Source organism: Pongo pygmaeus, chromosome 9 (assembly GCF_028885625.2).
Source record: "Pongo pygmaeus isolate AG05252 chromosome 9, NHGRI_mPonPyg2-v2.0_pri, whole genome shotgun sequence".
Classification (NCBI taxonomy): Eukaryota; Metazoa; Chordata; class Mammalia; order Primates; family Hominidae; genus Pongo; species Pongo pygmaeus.
The window spans coordinates 59,757,501-59,776,500 of record NC_072382.2 but is presented as its reverse complement, the minus strand read 5'-3'; the positions used below and the strand labels follow the sequence as shown (position 1 = coordinate 59,776,500).

Below are 19,000 nucleotides of genomic sequence, written 5' to 3'. Positions count from 1 at the left end.
TTTCAAAGTTACAGGAACTGGGAAATCCCCCATAAGTCTTCCTAGAAAATACTATTCAGTGATTCAAGGTAAGGATGGCCATTTTCACCTGTTAACAGAAATCTAGGCTTGAACTTTACTAAAATTGAATGAATTTCCAAAATCCAAAAATAAGAGAAGTAGTAACTAAATGTCTCAAGAAGTCTAAACCTTACAGGTTTATGGACTTTTTTCCAGTGCTTCATAGGCCAATCAGGTATCACAAAGGTGTACATAAATCTTACCTTAGGAGTTATGACTATGACTATACACTAGTTAGGACCAAGTGAACAAGTGGGTTTCACTACACTTTCTAAAGTACCGTCTCAATAAAAGTGGGGAAATAAATTTCATTTTGGTACTGCCTACTATGTTAAACGACAAAATCTTACAAAAAACTGGCAACAATTCAAGTTTTTAAAATCTTCTCTAAAATATCAAGATTAGAAATCTTCTCAAAGTCTGTCATAACAGCATGACTGAAGATTAGATCCTCACTAAAAATTCCTGGACTGTTATCATGTAATGACAATAGCTCCATTCCCAGAAATGGTACAAAGTCCACACCAGCAATTTTATGACTCCAAGCGAAAAGCACAAAACACTCCAGAGTTGATTAGCAACTTCATGAGACTGAAAGCTACAGAAGCAGAGAGTAGAAATTGTTTGCAAGCAAGAAGGTGTTTTCCCCAATAGTTATTATTAAATATCTCAGCACGCCTACCATTATTTTCATTCAATTACAACAAAGAGCATTATTGACATCTTTTATTTAAGGTGGAAACTTATTTTAAAACTTTTCTAGAAGATAAAAATTCCCCTGGAGGAATTTAAGTAGGTCTCTAAAATAAGGAGTTCAGATATTCTGGGGCTGAGAGTCCACTATGGTTATTTCTACCTACTTAGACTAGTAGTTAAAAGCACATGTATATTTTTGCCAAAATGTGTATCCATATAAGAATGTGTGTAAGTGTACACATGTACATAAGTTCCCACTTACAATCATCACATTTTGTATCTCATAAGAATGTTGGTGCCTTACCCACATCTCCATGGCCTACCACAGAAGCCACCTACTAACAGTTGCTTCTTAGGCAAAAAGCTTGTCTCTCGCCTGGGCCCATTCTCTGGCCGAGAGCATTTCTACTCGCTTCCCTCCTCTCCTTGGTCTCACCAACCTCATTTCTTGTCATTCTTGACTATGTTTCTGCCCACATGTACATTACTTAAAACATTGTCTCCACCCTTTGTGTAAATTTTGTCTTCTTCAGAATCTCTGAGAACTCTTCAACGAATAACCTTCCTAACTCTTCACTCTTCCGCTTATCATCAAACTCTCACCTGCACTACCGCAATGGTTTCCTAATCGGTGTCCCAGTTTCTGATGTTCTCTCTCACAGTCCACTCTCTACACAGCAGGCAATGTGATCTTTTAAAAACATAAATCAAATCATGTTACTCCCTTGCTTAAAATTTTCCAATGGCTTCTACTTACACTTGAAAGAAAGTTTAAACACCTCCCTGTAGCCTATGAGACTCCATAATATCTGTAATCTGCCAGCCTCCCTGATTTCATTTCATACCATTCTCTCCCTCACCAGCCACTCTATTGTTTTCTGTTTCTCAAACATACAAACTACAAGACTTTTGTACTTATTATACTCTCTGACCGGGTGTCTTCCCCAAATCTTTGCACAGTGATTGTTTTTATTCCAATTTCAGCTCAAATGTCACCTCCTCAAAAATACCTTCCCCAGTCTTTTTAAAGGAGTAATTCTCTATCACATGTTCTTACTTAATTTCCTTCCTAGTACTTATCATTGTCTGAAATTGTCTCACTCTATAAGACTTCTTTATTGTCTGCCACACTACTAGACTCTAAGTTCTATGATAACAGGGATCTTATCTACATTATTCACAAGTTAGTCCTTGTGCCTGGAACTTTAGTAGGTACTATACACTCAGGTATCCAGTGATGATAATAACTCCTTTCTAAATTATACTCTAAAGCAAAAGAAAAAAAAAGTAAGGAAGGGAAGGCTCAAAATAACTTGTACGTAGCAATTTATCTGTTTGATACAAGTAGCTATACATAATTTGCACCAAAAAATTGTATGTAATCTGCAGACAAGATCACCAACAATATATAAGTTTATCTGTCCTTTATACAGTTGCAATCTAGCAGATAATCATTACACTCAATATCATATACAGGTCATGAAACATTATCACAAAAATATTCCTCTCCATGCTTATTAACATCAAAAAGAATAATATGCTGTACATTTTTCCATGAAAAAAAATTATGCGAATGTATTCCAGCCTAATGAGTCGGTCCTAATGAGAACAAAAGTCCATTTTAGTGGACAGTGTCAACATTCCTCTGCAAAAAAGGTATTGGCACACTGGGTGCCATGATGAAAGTGGTAGCGGTTGTGGATAGAGGATAGTGAATCTTATTTACACTAACTTTCCAACCTTCAAATGGCTCTCACTAATTAACATAGCACATTAAATTTATAATTCAACAATTTGGTGTCTATAAAATAGGTAATTATGATTAAAATCAGAATCTAAAATTTTTTATCTCAAACTGGTCCTTGAAATCCTATTTCTAAAATTTCTATTCTCCTTCTTTGCTTATGCCATTACAAATTATGTTTCTTGTTTGAACCTATGTAGTCTCATATTTTGTTGCAGTGTCACCTCAAAATAATCAGAATTTTTCCATTTAAAGATTTTTTTTTCTAATCAGGAAGTGGGAACTAGTAGAGCTTCTTTGCTTTGTCTTCACCTTTTCTGACAGAAAACTTCCTCTGTGGTCATGACATTTCAAAGTAAAACCCTTCCTGAACCCAGGAGATAAGAAACTTTTAGGGCTTGTTTCTAACAGTTCATGAATGAGGGCCATGAGGGCCATTACAGAAAGTAAATAACAATGGAAACTGTATAAGTGCTGAAAAAATTGTTACTTTTTAGATTTTCTTTTAAGTTTTATTTCTTCACAACTATTTTTTGCAACTCTATTAAAAGTACAGAATATGATCCATTAAAAAAATTACAAGTTTTACTTGATTTCATAAACATCTTTTTGACTTCATATTTATTTTAAAGTAGAATAAGGTAAAATGTTTATTAAATTTTATGTTAGCAGAGTCCTCCCACTCCAACACACACTCACACATACACACACACAATATATGTAGGTTTGCAGGTCTGCCCAGAAACTTAAAATCCATCTATTGTTTTTTTTCCTGTAAAGAAAAATTGGTTAGTGATATGGTACTTACAGTATAAGTCATTACAGGTCTGATATTACAGTTGTTACAAAATATTGAATCTATCCAGTGAAAAAGAAGCACAAAGGGAATTTCCAAATGCAGCTGCTATTTCCCATTTGTTACATCCCTTTATTACACCATATAAGTACACAGCTGGGAAATACTATAGAGTGGGAGTTTAAACAAAATATTTTGGCTTCTAGTCATTCAGAATACACAAAGGCTCCAGTGGAAAGCAATGTTTGATAGCAAAAGAAAGTGAAAGTTTGAAAACATGTCTAGCAAGTATGATTTCTTTTACATTAATATTTAACTTATTTGTACCATTAAACTATTTTATACTATCATAAACCACATTTAATATAAATTTGGTAAAAAAATTATTAATATATATTTTAAGACAAAATTTTAGATCATAAAAGTTTGAGAATAACCCACCAAAGTAACTTGGCACTTATCAAGATACAAACAAAATTTTTCTAGGGAAAATAAGTATAGTGTTCTCAAAGAAATAAAATTTGAACTGTATTATTTCTTCTTCTACCCATATTTTCCAGTCCAGTTATTTTTATTTGTCTATGACTAGATTTGGCATAAAAGACAAAATATATCTTAAACCCATCCTTTCTCTCTAGCCACTCTTCCTTTACACTAACCCAAGCCATTCAACTCTCACCTAGACTTCTGAAATAGACTCCCAGTGGGTTCTCCTTCTTTCACTCTTGTCTCTCTCCCATCCATTCATTATACCACAGCCAGAATTTATCTGTTTGAATTGTTTTTGAACGCTTCAAACATTTTCCATTGAACTTAGATCAAATCTCACATCCATAATGTTATCTCCAAGGTCCTGTTTGATATAGCCCCTACCAATCTCTCCAACTATATCTTATCCTATATTGCATCCTTCATCATAACTCTCCAGTGATGAAGGCCATCTTTTACTTTCTGAAATTAAGCAGTAACTTTCTCACTTCAAATACTTCATACATGCTGTTCCCTCTACAGTTTTACTCTTTGTTCCACTCTACCTGGTTAGTTCTTACCATCCTTGGCTCAGTGAGGGCATTCCTAACCATCTATTCTAAATTAGGTTTGCCCCATTACATTCTCACATAGCATTCTGTTCTTTCTCCTCATACATAGCAAACATCACATTTTAATTATATATTTGTGTATATATTTATTTAATTTCTATTCCCTCTCCCAGACTATAAACTCCATGAAGGCATGCATCATGTCTGCTTTGTTCACCACTATATAGTCAGCACCTAACAGAATGCTTGGCACTTAGATGGTACTCAATAAATATTTGTTGAAATAAAAATGAAACATCACTCCATTATCTTGCCAATAAGCAAGTGGCAGTGACTGGATATCTATTTCACCTTGGAGGTGTTAAAATGAACAACTGAAGTTCAATCAGAAAAACAGACTTGCTTTATTACCTTCTTCCTACTCAAGAAAAATAAATCTTCCAGTGGATCAAATTGTACAATTTTGATCACTTTCAAAACTAAAATTAGTCTAGAAACTACATTCCAATCCTCTGCTTCTCACCTACTGCTTCAGAGCACTGGCTGTGTCTGCAAAATCATCTGAAAAAGAAAAATGTCTGCCTTCATAAATTATTGAATTAAGTCTCTGAGACATTAAGCATCGAATAAGAATTTAAATATGTGTTATTAGTAGTAAAAGCATTGTAAATATTACCTTATTTTTGTTAAGAAATAAAAATTTTCTCAGTGCCCACTTAAAATAATTTTCATTAACTTAATTTTTGTTAGCCAAAAATTAAGAAATGCAAAATGGGGTTTAAACTTCTAATCTAATAAATTATATTAAGATTTTAATCTCTTCTAGATGCTAAAAAAATTGAATATTTTTTCTTTGAACTAGATAATTAATGTCACTGACTATGGTTTCTGTTCTGATGGTTAGAGATGGAATTTAACATGGGAAAGCTGGCTAATACACTGCATGTATTTCATGTTGTTTCTACTTTTTGAGAAAACTCCTGTAGTCTGATTGACTTATTCTCACGAGGTTTGCATGTCCTTTTGAAATTAATATATAGGCACATAAGTGAGAAAAGCTTTATTATAAATCAAGAATGACCATTAAAAGTGATAAATACCTGCATTTTCTCATTGAAGGTGTATTCAACATATGACCTCATTCACACAGACATATTTGCTTAATTAAATTTTTCAATTTTAATACATAAGCATACTTTATTTGATCATACCTATTTTATGATATTACCAAGTTAACCATCTTAAATTCATGGATTCATAGAATAAGATAACCAATCCCCTCACAAAAATCAATTGATAAAATATATTATTGGCACATTGACCTAATAATAAACGTATATACACTAAATCACAAACCATTTTTCAAGTTTTTCCAGTTATTAGTATCTTAGTAATATGTACCTGGTAGTTGTTTCATGATCTAAACAAAAATAACTCTAAGGTCATCTATTTCCCTAAAATATCTATTTATAATGAGGACATTCTAAGGAATGCATTTAGAGGCAGTGGTCAGATTTTAAAGACTCACCATTCTTTGCTGAGATGACAGAACGCTGTCCCAGTCAGCATCTTGTTGAATGGTATTGACAAGTGTTGGTAGCTCCTCAGAGTGAGGTTTGTTGTGCATTATGGGGTGCAGAGGCAGATGGGAGGCCACATGTTGATCACTGCCCTCTTCCTTTTCCCTTGAGGTTAAATCCTGGGTCATCGCATCCTCTCCATCAGCTGCACAGGCAAATGGAGAGGTGGCTTGCTTGGAAGACATTCTTCTGCAGAAGGAAAACAGAATGGATTAAAAATGGCTGTCAATAACAAAACATAAACCAACCCTTGCATTTGGCTAGTTCGGGAAAAAAAGGAAAGTTATTTAACTTTAGAGATATTTGTGGTCCACTCTAGACCCCTGAAAAAGAACCCCTGGCTTATATGTCCTTCTTTCCCTCTTTGCTTTTAACTCAGCAAACCTCTTCCCAGTAATTACTGCATATTTTCTCTCTTACAATCCATTAATGATTTTTTTACAGACTAAGTTTTCATAATGGACAGGGTGTGTATGTGTATATTTTTCCTCCTAGTTTTCTTAACTAGATTATAAGCTTCTTGAGAGTATTTTGGGTGATAGTTAGCAACGGAAAAAAATGAATGAATGAACTGGCAAATGAGTCAGTTTGCAAGATGATTTGAAAGCACAAATATCTAACTTTCTCCTATGGTTTATGTAGGAGCAAAAGAAGCATATGTAGGAAAATATAATCAGGAGAGTAAATAATTCATAATTAAAGTCCTAAACAAATCTGATCCTGACTTCTTTGTTTACACTTTGCATTATTAGGGCTGGGCCTAACACTACTTAGTGCCATCTAAAGCTTTTTAAAATACCTTTGAAATGAGTCAATTGTTGTAACTTAACTTTTAAGTGACACATTGATTGAGTGGCTGATACTGTTAGGTTTTAGGGCAATTTTGTAGCATTTGAATTGAGTATCTGAAATAGCTATACCTCTATTTTATATTAGGAAGTACATACAAGATTCAAAGCATTTACCGTGAAAATAGTAAAATGCCTACTGTGCATAATATTTAAAACCTCCAAATACAATACTGAACATTCATTTATATGCCCACAAATAAACATCGACTACACTCTGCATGACAACGTCTCCATTCTTTGCTCTCATATAAAATCAGAAAACCATGATTATTAAATAGAATTTCAAAATGTTTAGAATATCATTTTATCAAGATGAATTTCTTGGCAAAATGGTTAGAAAATAAAACCACTGAAAGTGTATAACTTAACAGAAGAGGGAATTGAGCATTTTTTCTAAAACTTTACATTGGTTTTAGTTTATTACATCTTTAGCTCTAAAACTGCTGTGTAATGAAAGGAATAAAATCTCCACCTTAATTGCTATTTAACATTAATTGATTTCATACCATTTTTTAAAAAATGCACAAATCAGTTAACATAGGAAACCACATGAGCATTTTTCAAATTAGCAAATCATTAACTTGCTAGTACTGTTTCTACAGACAAATAAATACTGATTAAAGGGTCTAGAAATCTGAGATTAACAGTTAAATTTACAAATCTGTCACATGCTTTCATGAATATTGCAGTGAAGGAAATATCAAGTGCAAAGAAAAATAATTAAGTTAATTCCAATTTAAACAGTAGTTTTTATGTAGCAGCCCATGTTTCACATAGGATTTAACAGCTAATGCTAAATTTCTCACAATTAATGAGGGGGCTCAGATTTAGTATCCTACAGTGAAAAAAATTAATATAAGATCAGCTAACCTAATTATGCACAGTTCTAAATAAAAGTATTACAGGCTTTTGAAGTGCTTTGAAACATATTAAAATGCTGATACCAATTTATAATAATCATTCTACAAATAACAAAAATTGTATCTATTAAATTTGATACTAGAAAATAAAATGGGGGAAAGGGAATGCAAAAGAATGCCTATAATTTCTTTGAGAAGAAATGAATTAAATGTTCTAAAGAGTGCTATATCAATAAATCAGATATATTCTTGATCAATTTATATCAATAATAACAAATGAGCAAACACATACACAATTATGAAAAATGATAGCCAATGGATGCTTCTTAGTATAAGAGAATTACTGTATGGCTTACTTTACCGGCCCCATAACTACTACTAGTAAAACCAGGCAAATTATAACTATTCTGCAAGTTTATCAAGAGCTTGCCACACACAAGAGTGATTTCCTATTTCAGATACTGACAATATCAATAATCATTCACATTAAAAACAAAAGAATGAATGTACTTCTGCTTTTTAAAATAGTTCAATACAATTGAAAGTCATGATCCAAAAATCAGAGTGACTTTAGTTCCCTCAACAAACATCCTCTTATTATAAAGTGAATTGGCTCCTTCCAATAGCAATGTCTATGATTGCTGCTTTAGTTTAAATTAATCATGACAAAACTCAAAATGAAAACAGTCTCTTAAGAATAATTTCAACTATAAACTGCACCAGTGAACAATAGTGCACAATCCTAATTAAATACAACTCTGCAGCTGTAAAAATAGACTAAATCTATGAGTTGAGTTTAAAGGATGGTTTGTTAGAATGTTTTCTTAAGGAAGGTTGGGTCCTCAGTCTTAATCAGCCAATAAATTATTTCCTGCAATTACATTAAATAGAAAATTATCTTCAAATGGGGAGTGTTAATTGAAAATCAAAATTCAGAGGGAAGTTTAGAAATTACACGCTGAATACAATTAGTGAGGAAAGGCTTCACCTCTACTTCATCAACAGTCTTCTGGTGATTCCTCCAGTGGCCATTCAGGAATGCTACCTATTTATAACATCTCACAATTTGTCTTTTATTTTGCACCTACAAATACATATGTGTATCAAGGTTGCAAATAAAACACAAGCTGCCAAAAAAAGCAATATTAAATCTGAGTGTTCATCCTCAGTTCACACTATCGTTAGAGGAAAAGGAGACAGGGGAGGTAGGACAACAATGGTTAACAATCAAGAAAAACACACTCAATTTTGAAATCCCTTTCCTTAGCAAAGGAATTAACATTTTTTTGTTCCAAAAATGCTTTTCCAAATCATATAATTTCTTGTTTTTACTTTATTATAGTTCTCAAATGCATTGCTAGTGGAGAAAAAGATGGGTTTTGTTTTTAGCAAGGTATTTCCTTGAGCATTTCCTTTTGGTAGAATTGTTGGGGTTTTTTTGTTTACATCTTTTTTTTACATTTGGTTTTGTTGTTGACTTTTGTTTTGGGTGGCAGTTTTGAGTTTTGTTATAAAATGTGCACAAATTGTTTTTAATGCAGAGTTTATTAAATAAACTTTAGATTTGCTGATTATTAGATCTGATTCACTGATTTTTTGCATAATTACTTTATTAAATAATCCTGATGACATCTCATTCATTTCTTTAGCTTTCCCCTTTAAAACATTTTACTCAACCAACCAAACTGTATTCTAGAAGCTTCAATGGCACTTGACTTTTGGTAATGCCTTTACTATAACCACTGTACCATAGTTACTCTCCTTTAGAAATTCATAAATCAAATATACCCATGTTTCAGTGTTTTAAAATGTCATGTGGAATGCTTACATTTATTTTAATGCTCAGTCAGTAATTTTCCATTGCAAAAATTTTCATCCCCAACATATTAAAACAGCACCTTACTTTAGCTGCTGCCTTATACAACTAATAAGCAAAAGAAAATCAAAATCCTTGTGGAAATGGTCAGTTTCGATGTGACTTTACTTTGTTTTATTTTTGCACTATTATAACTTAAAAATCATTCAAATGAATTGTTTTTTTAATTTGTATTAAAAAAAAATCTCCCTAGTTATACCCCCTGAAAACAGGGGTTTATAATGGAAGTGCTGACACAACCCTAACTAAAGCAGCGCAAATGTTGCCGCTATAATACACAAAATCAAGTTCTATTATTCTAAACTATCCTCGCTCATGGGATTTTTCTTTACTGTGCTCCCAGCCAAACTGCTGAAGCATGAAAAATTTAAATGCAATCAAATGCGCCCAATTCTACTTTACTAGAACAAGTGTCTACAGTGGTACAATCTTAAAAGGAGATGCAACAGATTTGTTTGGTGTTTTTTTTAACTGTTTATTTATAATACAGTGCATTGGAGATAAAATAAAAGAGGAAATTACACTCACATGGTACCAGTGTATTGACTACACAGAGTACATTATAATCAGAGAGAAAAACTACATTGTCAACTTATCACATTGGTTAAACAAGATGGTTTTCTGGGGCATAACTATTATCAAGTAAAACCTTCAAAGAGAATTATATATCTTTGGGACACATAAAACTAAATTCCCATCATATGTTCCCTGAGCTTGAAATGTCTCTGCCCAACAATCAAGTGAACTCCCAGGATGCCAGGCCATTGGGAAGAACTTCGGGCTTAGGACTTTTGGAAATGAGATTGCTGGAGATAAAGCCTCCAGTTACTGAGAATGTTCTCTAGGAAGTCAGTAGGAACACCTCTAGAAAGGTCATAATTATTTTACTCCAAAACACCAGTACAAAGTCTGAATGTTTGGGCTATCACAAACTTACTCAGACAGTAAATTTATTTTCTGTTCTGCAACAATAAATCAAAATTAGTTGGCCCAAGACTTTATAAAATGATGAGAATGCTGGATACGTGCACATTAAGTCCTCTATCTCAGAATATCATATTTTCTAGAACTTTTCTGATTTGACATTATTCTTTAAAAACAGTTATTTTTATATGTTTAAAGTCAGGATTATTTTTAAACAACTTCAAACTTTTAAACTTTCTCATAAGGCATAATCACTCAAAATTACATTTTTTTAATTATAGCTTGAAAAGTATCCATCTTTCAAAACTGTCATTTGAAGCTTACATAATTATCAAAAAGAGCCACTGAATTCATCATAGCAATATATTTAACTGGCTTTTTGAGAATATTTCCATTATTTTTATGATTATTATCAAATGGCATTCACTTTGCAGGCATTACATTTATTCAAAAGAAGTCCTGTTTTTAACACAAAGCAACATTTTAAGAGTTGTTCTACTTATTTAAAAAAATCAAAACTTCAGGCCAATATTCACATTTATTTTTGCGACTCAGCCCCAGGCTACCAAGGTAGACTCATTTCAGTCAGATAATTCACTGTTAATATAATTCTGTACTTGAGCTGATACTGAGAAATAAACACTAATTTTCCAAAAATATAACACAGTGCCTCTCATCTTAAGGAACATGAGTAACAGATATGTTTACTTGCCAAAATGCACAATACCCAGGAACCTCTACAAAGGACACCAGTCCAACCAGCCTAGGGCAAAGAATGATTTTAAAACCCTCTTCTTCTATCTCTAATTTCCACATTCAAGGATCTTGGGGAAGGGAGGATGGCATGGTACACCCTAATTCTAGACATTAAAATGAGGACATTCCTTTTAAAACATTCCTTGATTCATTCCAGTAAAGTCGGAGGGTGCTTACTAATTATTTGTATTACTTTATACAACACCACCACCTCCTCTCCCCCAATCCACCTCCAAACTTCCCTCTGCTTCTGCCAGATTTTTCTTTTTCTTCCAACTATTTAACAAGTAATTAAGAAAATTCAGGTGAAAAGAAGGTAACTGTTTTCAGAATTACCTTGGAAAGTTACAAACCTATCTTCTAGAGTTTGTAGTAGCACTTTCAGAACAGATATGGTAACACATGAGGACAATGACTATTAGAAGAAAACTCGCTGATTTGAATTAGCTGTCAAATCAATGGAGATGAGGTAAATGAAATACATTTGAAGCCCTTGAAGTATGTCTAAGAAAGTGCTTAAATTAATGGATTCTGACTTTTCTAAGGGTCCAATTTTTCACAGCAAAGCACCAAAATTGTCTCCAAAGGCCCTCTGAGCTTCTTACAAAACAAGAACTACCTGGAACAGATTCTTCTTAAGTCATCAAAGTTTGTGTTTCTAGAGTTTATATTTAGCTGACAATATTGCTGTCACTTTATGTAGCTTAAGACTGTTCTTTGGACTAGAGCTCATATGTCTTGGAATGCTTTGACTCATGAATTGTTTCTCCTGATAATGTTACATCACGTAACTACCTCTGTCTAATTGGTTAGTATCTGCTGGAAGAGACAGGCAGCCAGCCTAACGACTGGCCTGCTGACTGACTGCCTATGGAAAACCTATAATTATTAAGTGTCCCTGAGTATCCGGTTTCTTCCTGGGATCAAAACAACTTGACTTCATGTAACCTCTATCTATACTTTTTGCTTGATATAAATAATATGGTTTTCTCACAGTTTATCTACCAGTAACTTTTGGAATTTTTGCTTTGGAAAGCCAGGCCCAGATTTTATAAATAAATTCAGTGACTTAACAATAAGAGTAAAACCTAACAATGGCTACTATAAATATACACTAACTTAAGAGGATTTTAATCTAGCACAATGACTTTATAGCTCAACGAAAGACCTCTGTGTGGCTGGAGTGAAAGAAAGCTGTCTAAAATAATAGCAGAATGAATTTATTTATGTAAGTTCACTTTGAATCTCCTCTTCATATAAAATGAGAACTACAATTTTTTAAGTGAATAAACAGACATCTCTCTGTCAGCATGAAACTGGCCCATTAATATGGAAGCCCAAGTACAGGGTATTTTATCTAATTATATTAATAAAAATCATAAACCAGAACAATAACTTCTCAGAGACAAAGTGTAGGAAATTGTCACTGTATACTTTTCCATTCTTAACACGAATTTCCCTCTTCAATATTTCCAGAAAAAAAGAGAAAAATGAATATTGATACTATATAGATTGTTTCAAAATATGAAAATTCACACAAACACTGAACAAATTTATATAAAGAAGCTAATCTCTGAGGTTCTCCTTTAGCTAAATAAGGCAATCTACCAAGTCCACTCTTTCATGTGATGAAATAAGGTATAAATTTCAGGTTCCTATTCAGAGAAAGACAAGAAGAAGAAAAAGAAGAGGGAGGGAGGAAGGGAGTGAGAGTAGAGAGGGAGGGAAAGGGGAGGGGAAAAAAGGGGAGAAGGTAAAAGGGGAGGAGAAAAACAACCATGGCTTTGCAGTTCATTTTCAGTTTGTCTACTTAATGAAAACCTCATTGTACAAGCCTGAAAACCATTTCCAACAGGCAAAGTATTTCTGATTCAGCAGAGGTTACACAAGCATCAAAGCAGTTAAATATAGGTGCCAAGCTGCATTGCCAGGAGCTCTTAGTCCTGTGAGTTAGTGTTACCTGACAGCTTAGTGAATATAAAATTACTTGTTTCTCCAATTGAAGACAATCAAATTGTCACCTTCCATTGTAATAATGCACCACTAGTGATCAGCAAAGTGAAAACATAATTACCATGAAGAAAACAAAAAATCAAATCTAAATCTTTCAACAGAGTAAACACATCTATCTGCCTCCCCAAAAAAGGAGTGCATTTTAATCCTGAAGGCTATGATGCAATCTTCACGTTATTTAATAATAAGATTTATTCATCTTAAATTAAATAAAAAATGAAAAACCAGAAATACTAATTTATAAAAAGTGACTACAAGTATTAATAAGAGCACTACAACTCTCCAGACATTTCCAAGCACAAAGGCCTACAAATTATATCACTGCCATTTGAACCTATATCATTAAAGGGTATGTCAGCGCATTTTCCATTATAAAAACTTTGTTTTTAGGATGTCTTTCTAGCCTAGCAACCTTCCTGAAGGTTGAAAAGGACAGGCAGGATCCAACCTCAAAAGCTTTTGTCTTAATTTTTCTTTAACAGAGAGTTACACTTCATTTTTGTCTTCTAAAGTAGCTTATATTTTTGATGTTGAAAATTCATCTTATGAAAGTGATTTAATATCTCTACACAAGTTTAGAAAAATAACCAAGCATAGGACACATACCCACAACTGTTTTTGAGACACTCAGCATTTGGAATTCTCATCCAAATTTGGTGACCATATTGGCTCACTACCAAGGTGATCTCAGTAACCTGAAGCTAAATTAGTATCAAAGGACTGAAAATTTGACACGGTTCTCCCACACTCCAAAGGTTCCTAAGATACAAATTAAAATGAATATAATTAATATAGACAATGCTCCAAACAAACTGCATTTTTAAAGCTCTCTTAGAAAAGTGATTTTATTTCATAACTAACTCAAGATTTAAGACATTCAAATTTATATCATTCCTTCCAATACAGCAAAAACTCTAATCATTCTCAAAATACTCTAAATATAGGGGTTTTTCCATCAATAATGTCATTTTTATCAGAAAATATGTCCTACAGCTAGGCCAGGTGTGGTGGCTCATGCCTGTAATCCCAGCATTTTGGGAGGCTAAGGCAGGTGGATCACTTGAGGCCAGGAGTTTGAGACCAGCCTGGCCAACAAGGTGAAACGCTGTCGCTACTAAAAATATGAAAATTAGCCAGCCATGGTGGTGCACGCCTGTAATCCCAGCTCTGCAGGAAGTTGAGGCAGGAGAATTGCTTGAACCTGGGAGGTGGAGGTTGCAGTGAGCCAAGAGCGTGCCACTGCACTCTAGCCTGGGTGACAGAGCAAGGCTCTGTCAAAAAAAAAAGAAAAAAAAAGAAGAAGAAGAGAAAAGAAAAGAGAAGAAAGAGAGAGAGGCAGGGAGGGAGGGAGGGAGGGAGAGAGGGAGGGAAGAAAGAAGGAAGGAAGGAAGGAAGGAAGGAAGGAAGGAAGGAAGGAAGGAAGGAAGGAAGGGAAAGCAAGCAAGAAAGAAAATATTTCCTACAGCTAATGCCTGACATGCCTGACATTCCATTTTTACCATATGCCTGATATGCCATTTTACCAATATTTCCTACAGCTAATGCCTGATATTTCCATTTTAACCATTTCATTTTTGAAATATTTCCTATAGCTAATGCCTGATATGCCTAATATTCCATTCCAATTTTAGAACAGATACTTCTGTTCTAAATAACATCATTTATGATCATTTAAAACAAAAATAGACCAGTTTAGCAAAAAAGGGGGAGGCACTGACTACACCAGGGTGATGGTGAAATGAATTGAGGCTCATCAAGAGCATAGGCTCTCCTGAGCTTGAATCTTAGAACACAAATCCAGACATTAGAATAATGCTTTCATCTGGTATCAGTCTCTACTGGCGTTCCTCAGTCTTGCATTTTGTTCCCCTTTCTCCATTCCTCTATTTTATTATGAAAGAGTAGAGGAAAGAATGAGATGAAGACATTGGTTAAACATCGGTGGCTAAATCAGAAGGAAAACAAGGATGGCAAGAAACAGGAGAAAGGGGAAGTCCAATCTCTAGCTGCACGTTTTATTTTGATTTGAGATAAACTTAACATCATTAAGAGAAGTGTCTGGATGTAAGAAATAAGGCGGTTTTAGAAAAACATCTTTTTCCTTGCTCTTAGAACTTTCAAATAATATAATACAATTTTTTCCAAGAGATACTTCTTCTAAGATCAGCACAATAAAAACCTCCCAGGCAAAGGGGATTGCAATCAGTATTTCTTAAACTTCGATGATGAGTAATTTAATCAATTCCTGAAATTATACTCCTACAGAGTATTTATTACAATATAGTAAAATAAAAAGTATCAACGAGAGGAAGAAAAGGAAACTTCTTGTCAGGGAATGTCTTTCAGACCCTGGGAGATAAATGCTTACATAGCATAAGCTTATGGTAAATGGGTAAAAGGAGAACTCATTAAAATATTTTGTTTAATTAAAAAACAAGTTTATTCTGTATATTTCATGAGGACAGGGATCATCTGTCTTGTTCATTGTTGGATCCCCAGTACCCAGCACAGCGCACAACACATCGTAGACAATCAGTACTATGGGAAAGAGGGAGGAAAAGGCAGAGAGGGAGAGATAGGCAAATAGCTTATTGTTTTAAATTAAAGTGAATACATAATCACAGAAAATACCATTCCATTTTAATACTGCCAATCTAAACATTATTATTTCTCTATACTCTTTTTATCAAGCATTTCATTAAGTCATAAGATTATTATATCCATATCCTCAACACTAAACTCTCTCAACTCCCAGAAATCCAACAGTCCTCAAATGACTGTGAAGTATTTATACCAAGATATGCTCTGCAATTTCATATTAAACACCTTAAAACTAGATTCATCACTATTTTCCTCAATACCTCCCCTCATTCATCCACACCCAGAAGAGTACCACTGTCAGAATCATCAAGGTTCGAAACATGAACACTCTATCCACCTCCTCATTTTTATCCTTGCTTCTCAATTCCAGCCAGTCATGAAGCTCCATCAGCTATTCTTTAACGTTTCTTATGCTCATTTCTCTTACCATACTTATAATCACCTTAGCACAGAGCTTTTTCACACCTCATACCTAAACTCTTACAACAGACCCTAAACTACTTTCTCTATTTTAGTATCTCCTCCACCAAATCAATCTTAACTGCTACTCCCTTCATCAGGCCACTCTCCTGATCAAAAAACATCAGTGGCTCTCCCCCGATGACAAAATAAAGTCCAAACTCCTGACCCTGGCACTCAAGGCCCTCCATCCAGATACAACCAATCTTTACACATTTCTCTTCACCAGTCAAACTTCACTTATTGTTGCCTCCTAGCCTTTGCTATGCCTGTCTCTCCCTATTTTCCTCACTTTCCTTTCTTATTGTTAGGAAACCAACTGAGACTATTCCAGGTAACTATGATCTACCCCTCTTCTAAACATCTCTAATAAGATCTGTGAGAAATTATTTTTTATATCACTCATTCAACACTTAATGGATATTACCTCACATAATCTTTTAAAAACATATATCATTATATTTTCTAAGTAACCTCAACCGCATTACAAACTTCTCAAGGGTGAAAACAAAATCCTAGCTTTCTCTGCATTCCCACAATACCTAGAACAATGTTTTGTGGAAAGAAACACTCAGTAAATACTTCCCAATTATTTAAATATTATTAAATTAATAGGCAGAAATAAATTTAGGATATTATCTTCAACCAGAAAAAAGTAGCCATGAAAAAGGACTTAAAATAAACTGGTTTCTGGGGGTGTCTCCTCTTTGCACACACTCTGGACAATAAATTCACCTCATATTTTAAAAGTTCTGCATATTCCCTGGCAAAGAAAGCCTCCCAAAATAATCAATTTATGTTGTCAGAAACAAAAAAAAGATGGATAAATGAATGAACCAATGGACAGATGATGGATGGATGGATCGATGGATGGATGGATGGATGGATGGATGGATGGATGGATGGATGTTGAAGAGACGGTTGAAAAGATACATAGATAATTTTTACTAGATGCTGAGAAAGTACCAGGCAGGCATTGTGCTAAGCACTGCTACATGTATTATTTCATTTAGTTCTCAGAGCAACTCTAGAAGTTAAATAATGTCATTATCCCTGTTTACTGATAAGAAAGCCAAGGCACAAAACTGTTTATTAAAACAATAAAAAATGAAAACTTGCTTAAGTTCATACCTAGTAAATACAGAGGGCAAAATTTCAACTCAGGTTGGTCTAATGACAGGGCAGATGCTATTAGAATTAAAAGTGTCTGAAATCTAAGTTAAATAAATTATCAACTATTTTCAATTATTATCTGAATTATTCTTTACTAATTTATACCATTCCTGTAGAATTTTATTTTGAATATTCTGGTTAGATATTCTAAATACTCATTTAATCAGAGCTTAGTAAAAGGATTTGCTATCTTTTTCTTTTCTGTCTGCTAGAGTTTGAGATATTTAATTACTAGTTAACAACTTTAAAAAAGAGAGAGAAACATAGAGCAGGTAATTCTCTAACCAATCCATTTAACTCTCATTCTGGGCAATTTGACAACAAAATTGGTTGAGGAAGTAGTTAAAGCTATTGACACACAAGGCTGAGAGGTTCACTGTAGTTTTTACACAGTAATTTTCTAACAAATATTTGTTGGTTGTTAACTATCCATGCTTTTCCTAGCATGCTATTTCTGGTTAGCCTAGATGATCAACATTTAATTATATTCTTACATAGAAAATTATGAAATAAAATAAGAATGTCACTGCCCGTTTATTTCCAGGCCCAGAGAAATATGAGATCCAATTTCTACCTTCCATCTCTGACCAGAGAAACCACACCAGCTATATCAGACACAACTGGATCTGCCTCACTACAAAAGTCGGTGTTGAGAACAGCCTTGAGAGAAAACAAGATGAGGAGCTTGAACAATATGTATTTAACACACTACCCGTCTAGAGTTGATTTCAGGGAATGCAGAGTAATTTAGATACCCTCTTAAAATATGACTACTATATAACATTACATATATCCTAACTTCTGAGGAAAAGAAATAGAAAAGCCTCTCATACAAGGACATGAATTTTTATAAATTGTAATTGTCTGTGAAAGCTGAAGAAAGGTTTTTACCACCAACCCAAATTTCCACATTTTTTTATACACACCAGTTTGGTTGCACAAATAACTAAAGTGCTGCTATCTTGTGTTTCCCCCTCTGTACTTCTACCACCTCCTCCCTTTCTTATAGCTATTTGCTTTAAATTTCTCACTTGCATTTGCTGGAATTATCATGAACAGCTCCAGGAGAACATGAGAATCCAATTGTTTCCATGAATCATTGCACAGAATTGTTTGAGTTATCATTATAAAAGACAAGTATGACTACCCGCTGTCTTGCATACTTAAGGGATTCCTTACCAAGTACATATTTGCACACCTACCAAGGTACAGAATTTCTGGTTTTCCCAAGCTATGGTGTTAGTTATAGGAAAGAATTCTGCATTATTTATCTGGTCCTGTTCTTTCTTCTCATATAACCACCACCTCCACCTCACGATTTCCCAAAATTGAGTAGTCCCCTGAAAAACTTCTACATTTATCATGCCTAATCTACCAGCTTTTTAGATTTCTTCAAAAGTAATTCTTTATTTGAATCCATGGTGCCTAGAACTGGAAAACTGCTTGCTACCAGTCTTACCAGGATCTATTGCCAGAAGGAAAAGTACAGTATGATGGAAAGGTTTAGAGGAAGGACTTAAATCTCATTTACTATATCTGTGAACTTGAGAAGTTACTTAACTCTCTGAGTC

General features: G+C 33.9%; 1 protein-coding gene across 23 annotated transcripts in view; it reads right to left on the bottom strand.

Moving 5' to 3' along the window:
- The window catches only part of SOX6 (SRY-box transcription factor 6), a 664,535-nt gene that overhangs the window by 373,274 nt on the left and 272,261 nt on the right, over positions 1–19,000 (bottom strand). For 20 of the 23 annotated variants that reach the window (XM_054438794.2, XM_054438792.2, XM_063671129.1 and 17 more), the window contains one exon: positions 5,865–6,105. In XM_054438794.2, the coding sequence (XP_054294769.1) occupies positions 5,865–6,105 (241 nt within the window). Of the gene's footprint in view, positions 1–5,864; positions 6,106–13,802; positions 13,956–19,000 lie in introns of all 23 variants that reach the window. The other 3 variants (XM_054438797.2, XM_054438791.2, XM_054438801.2) reach the window with 1 other exon arrangement.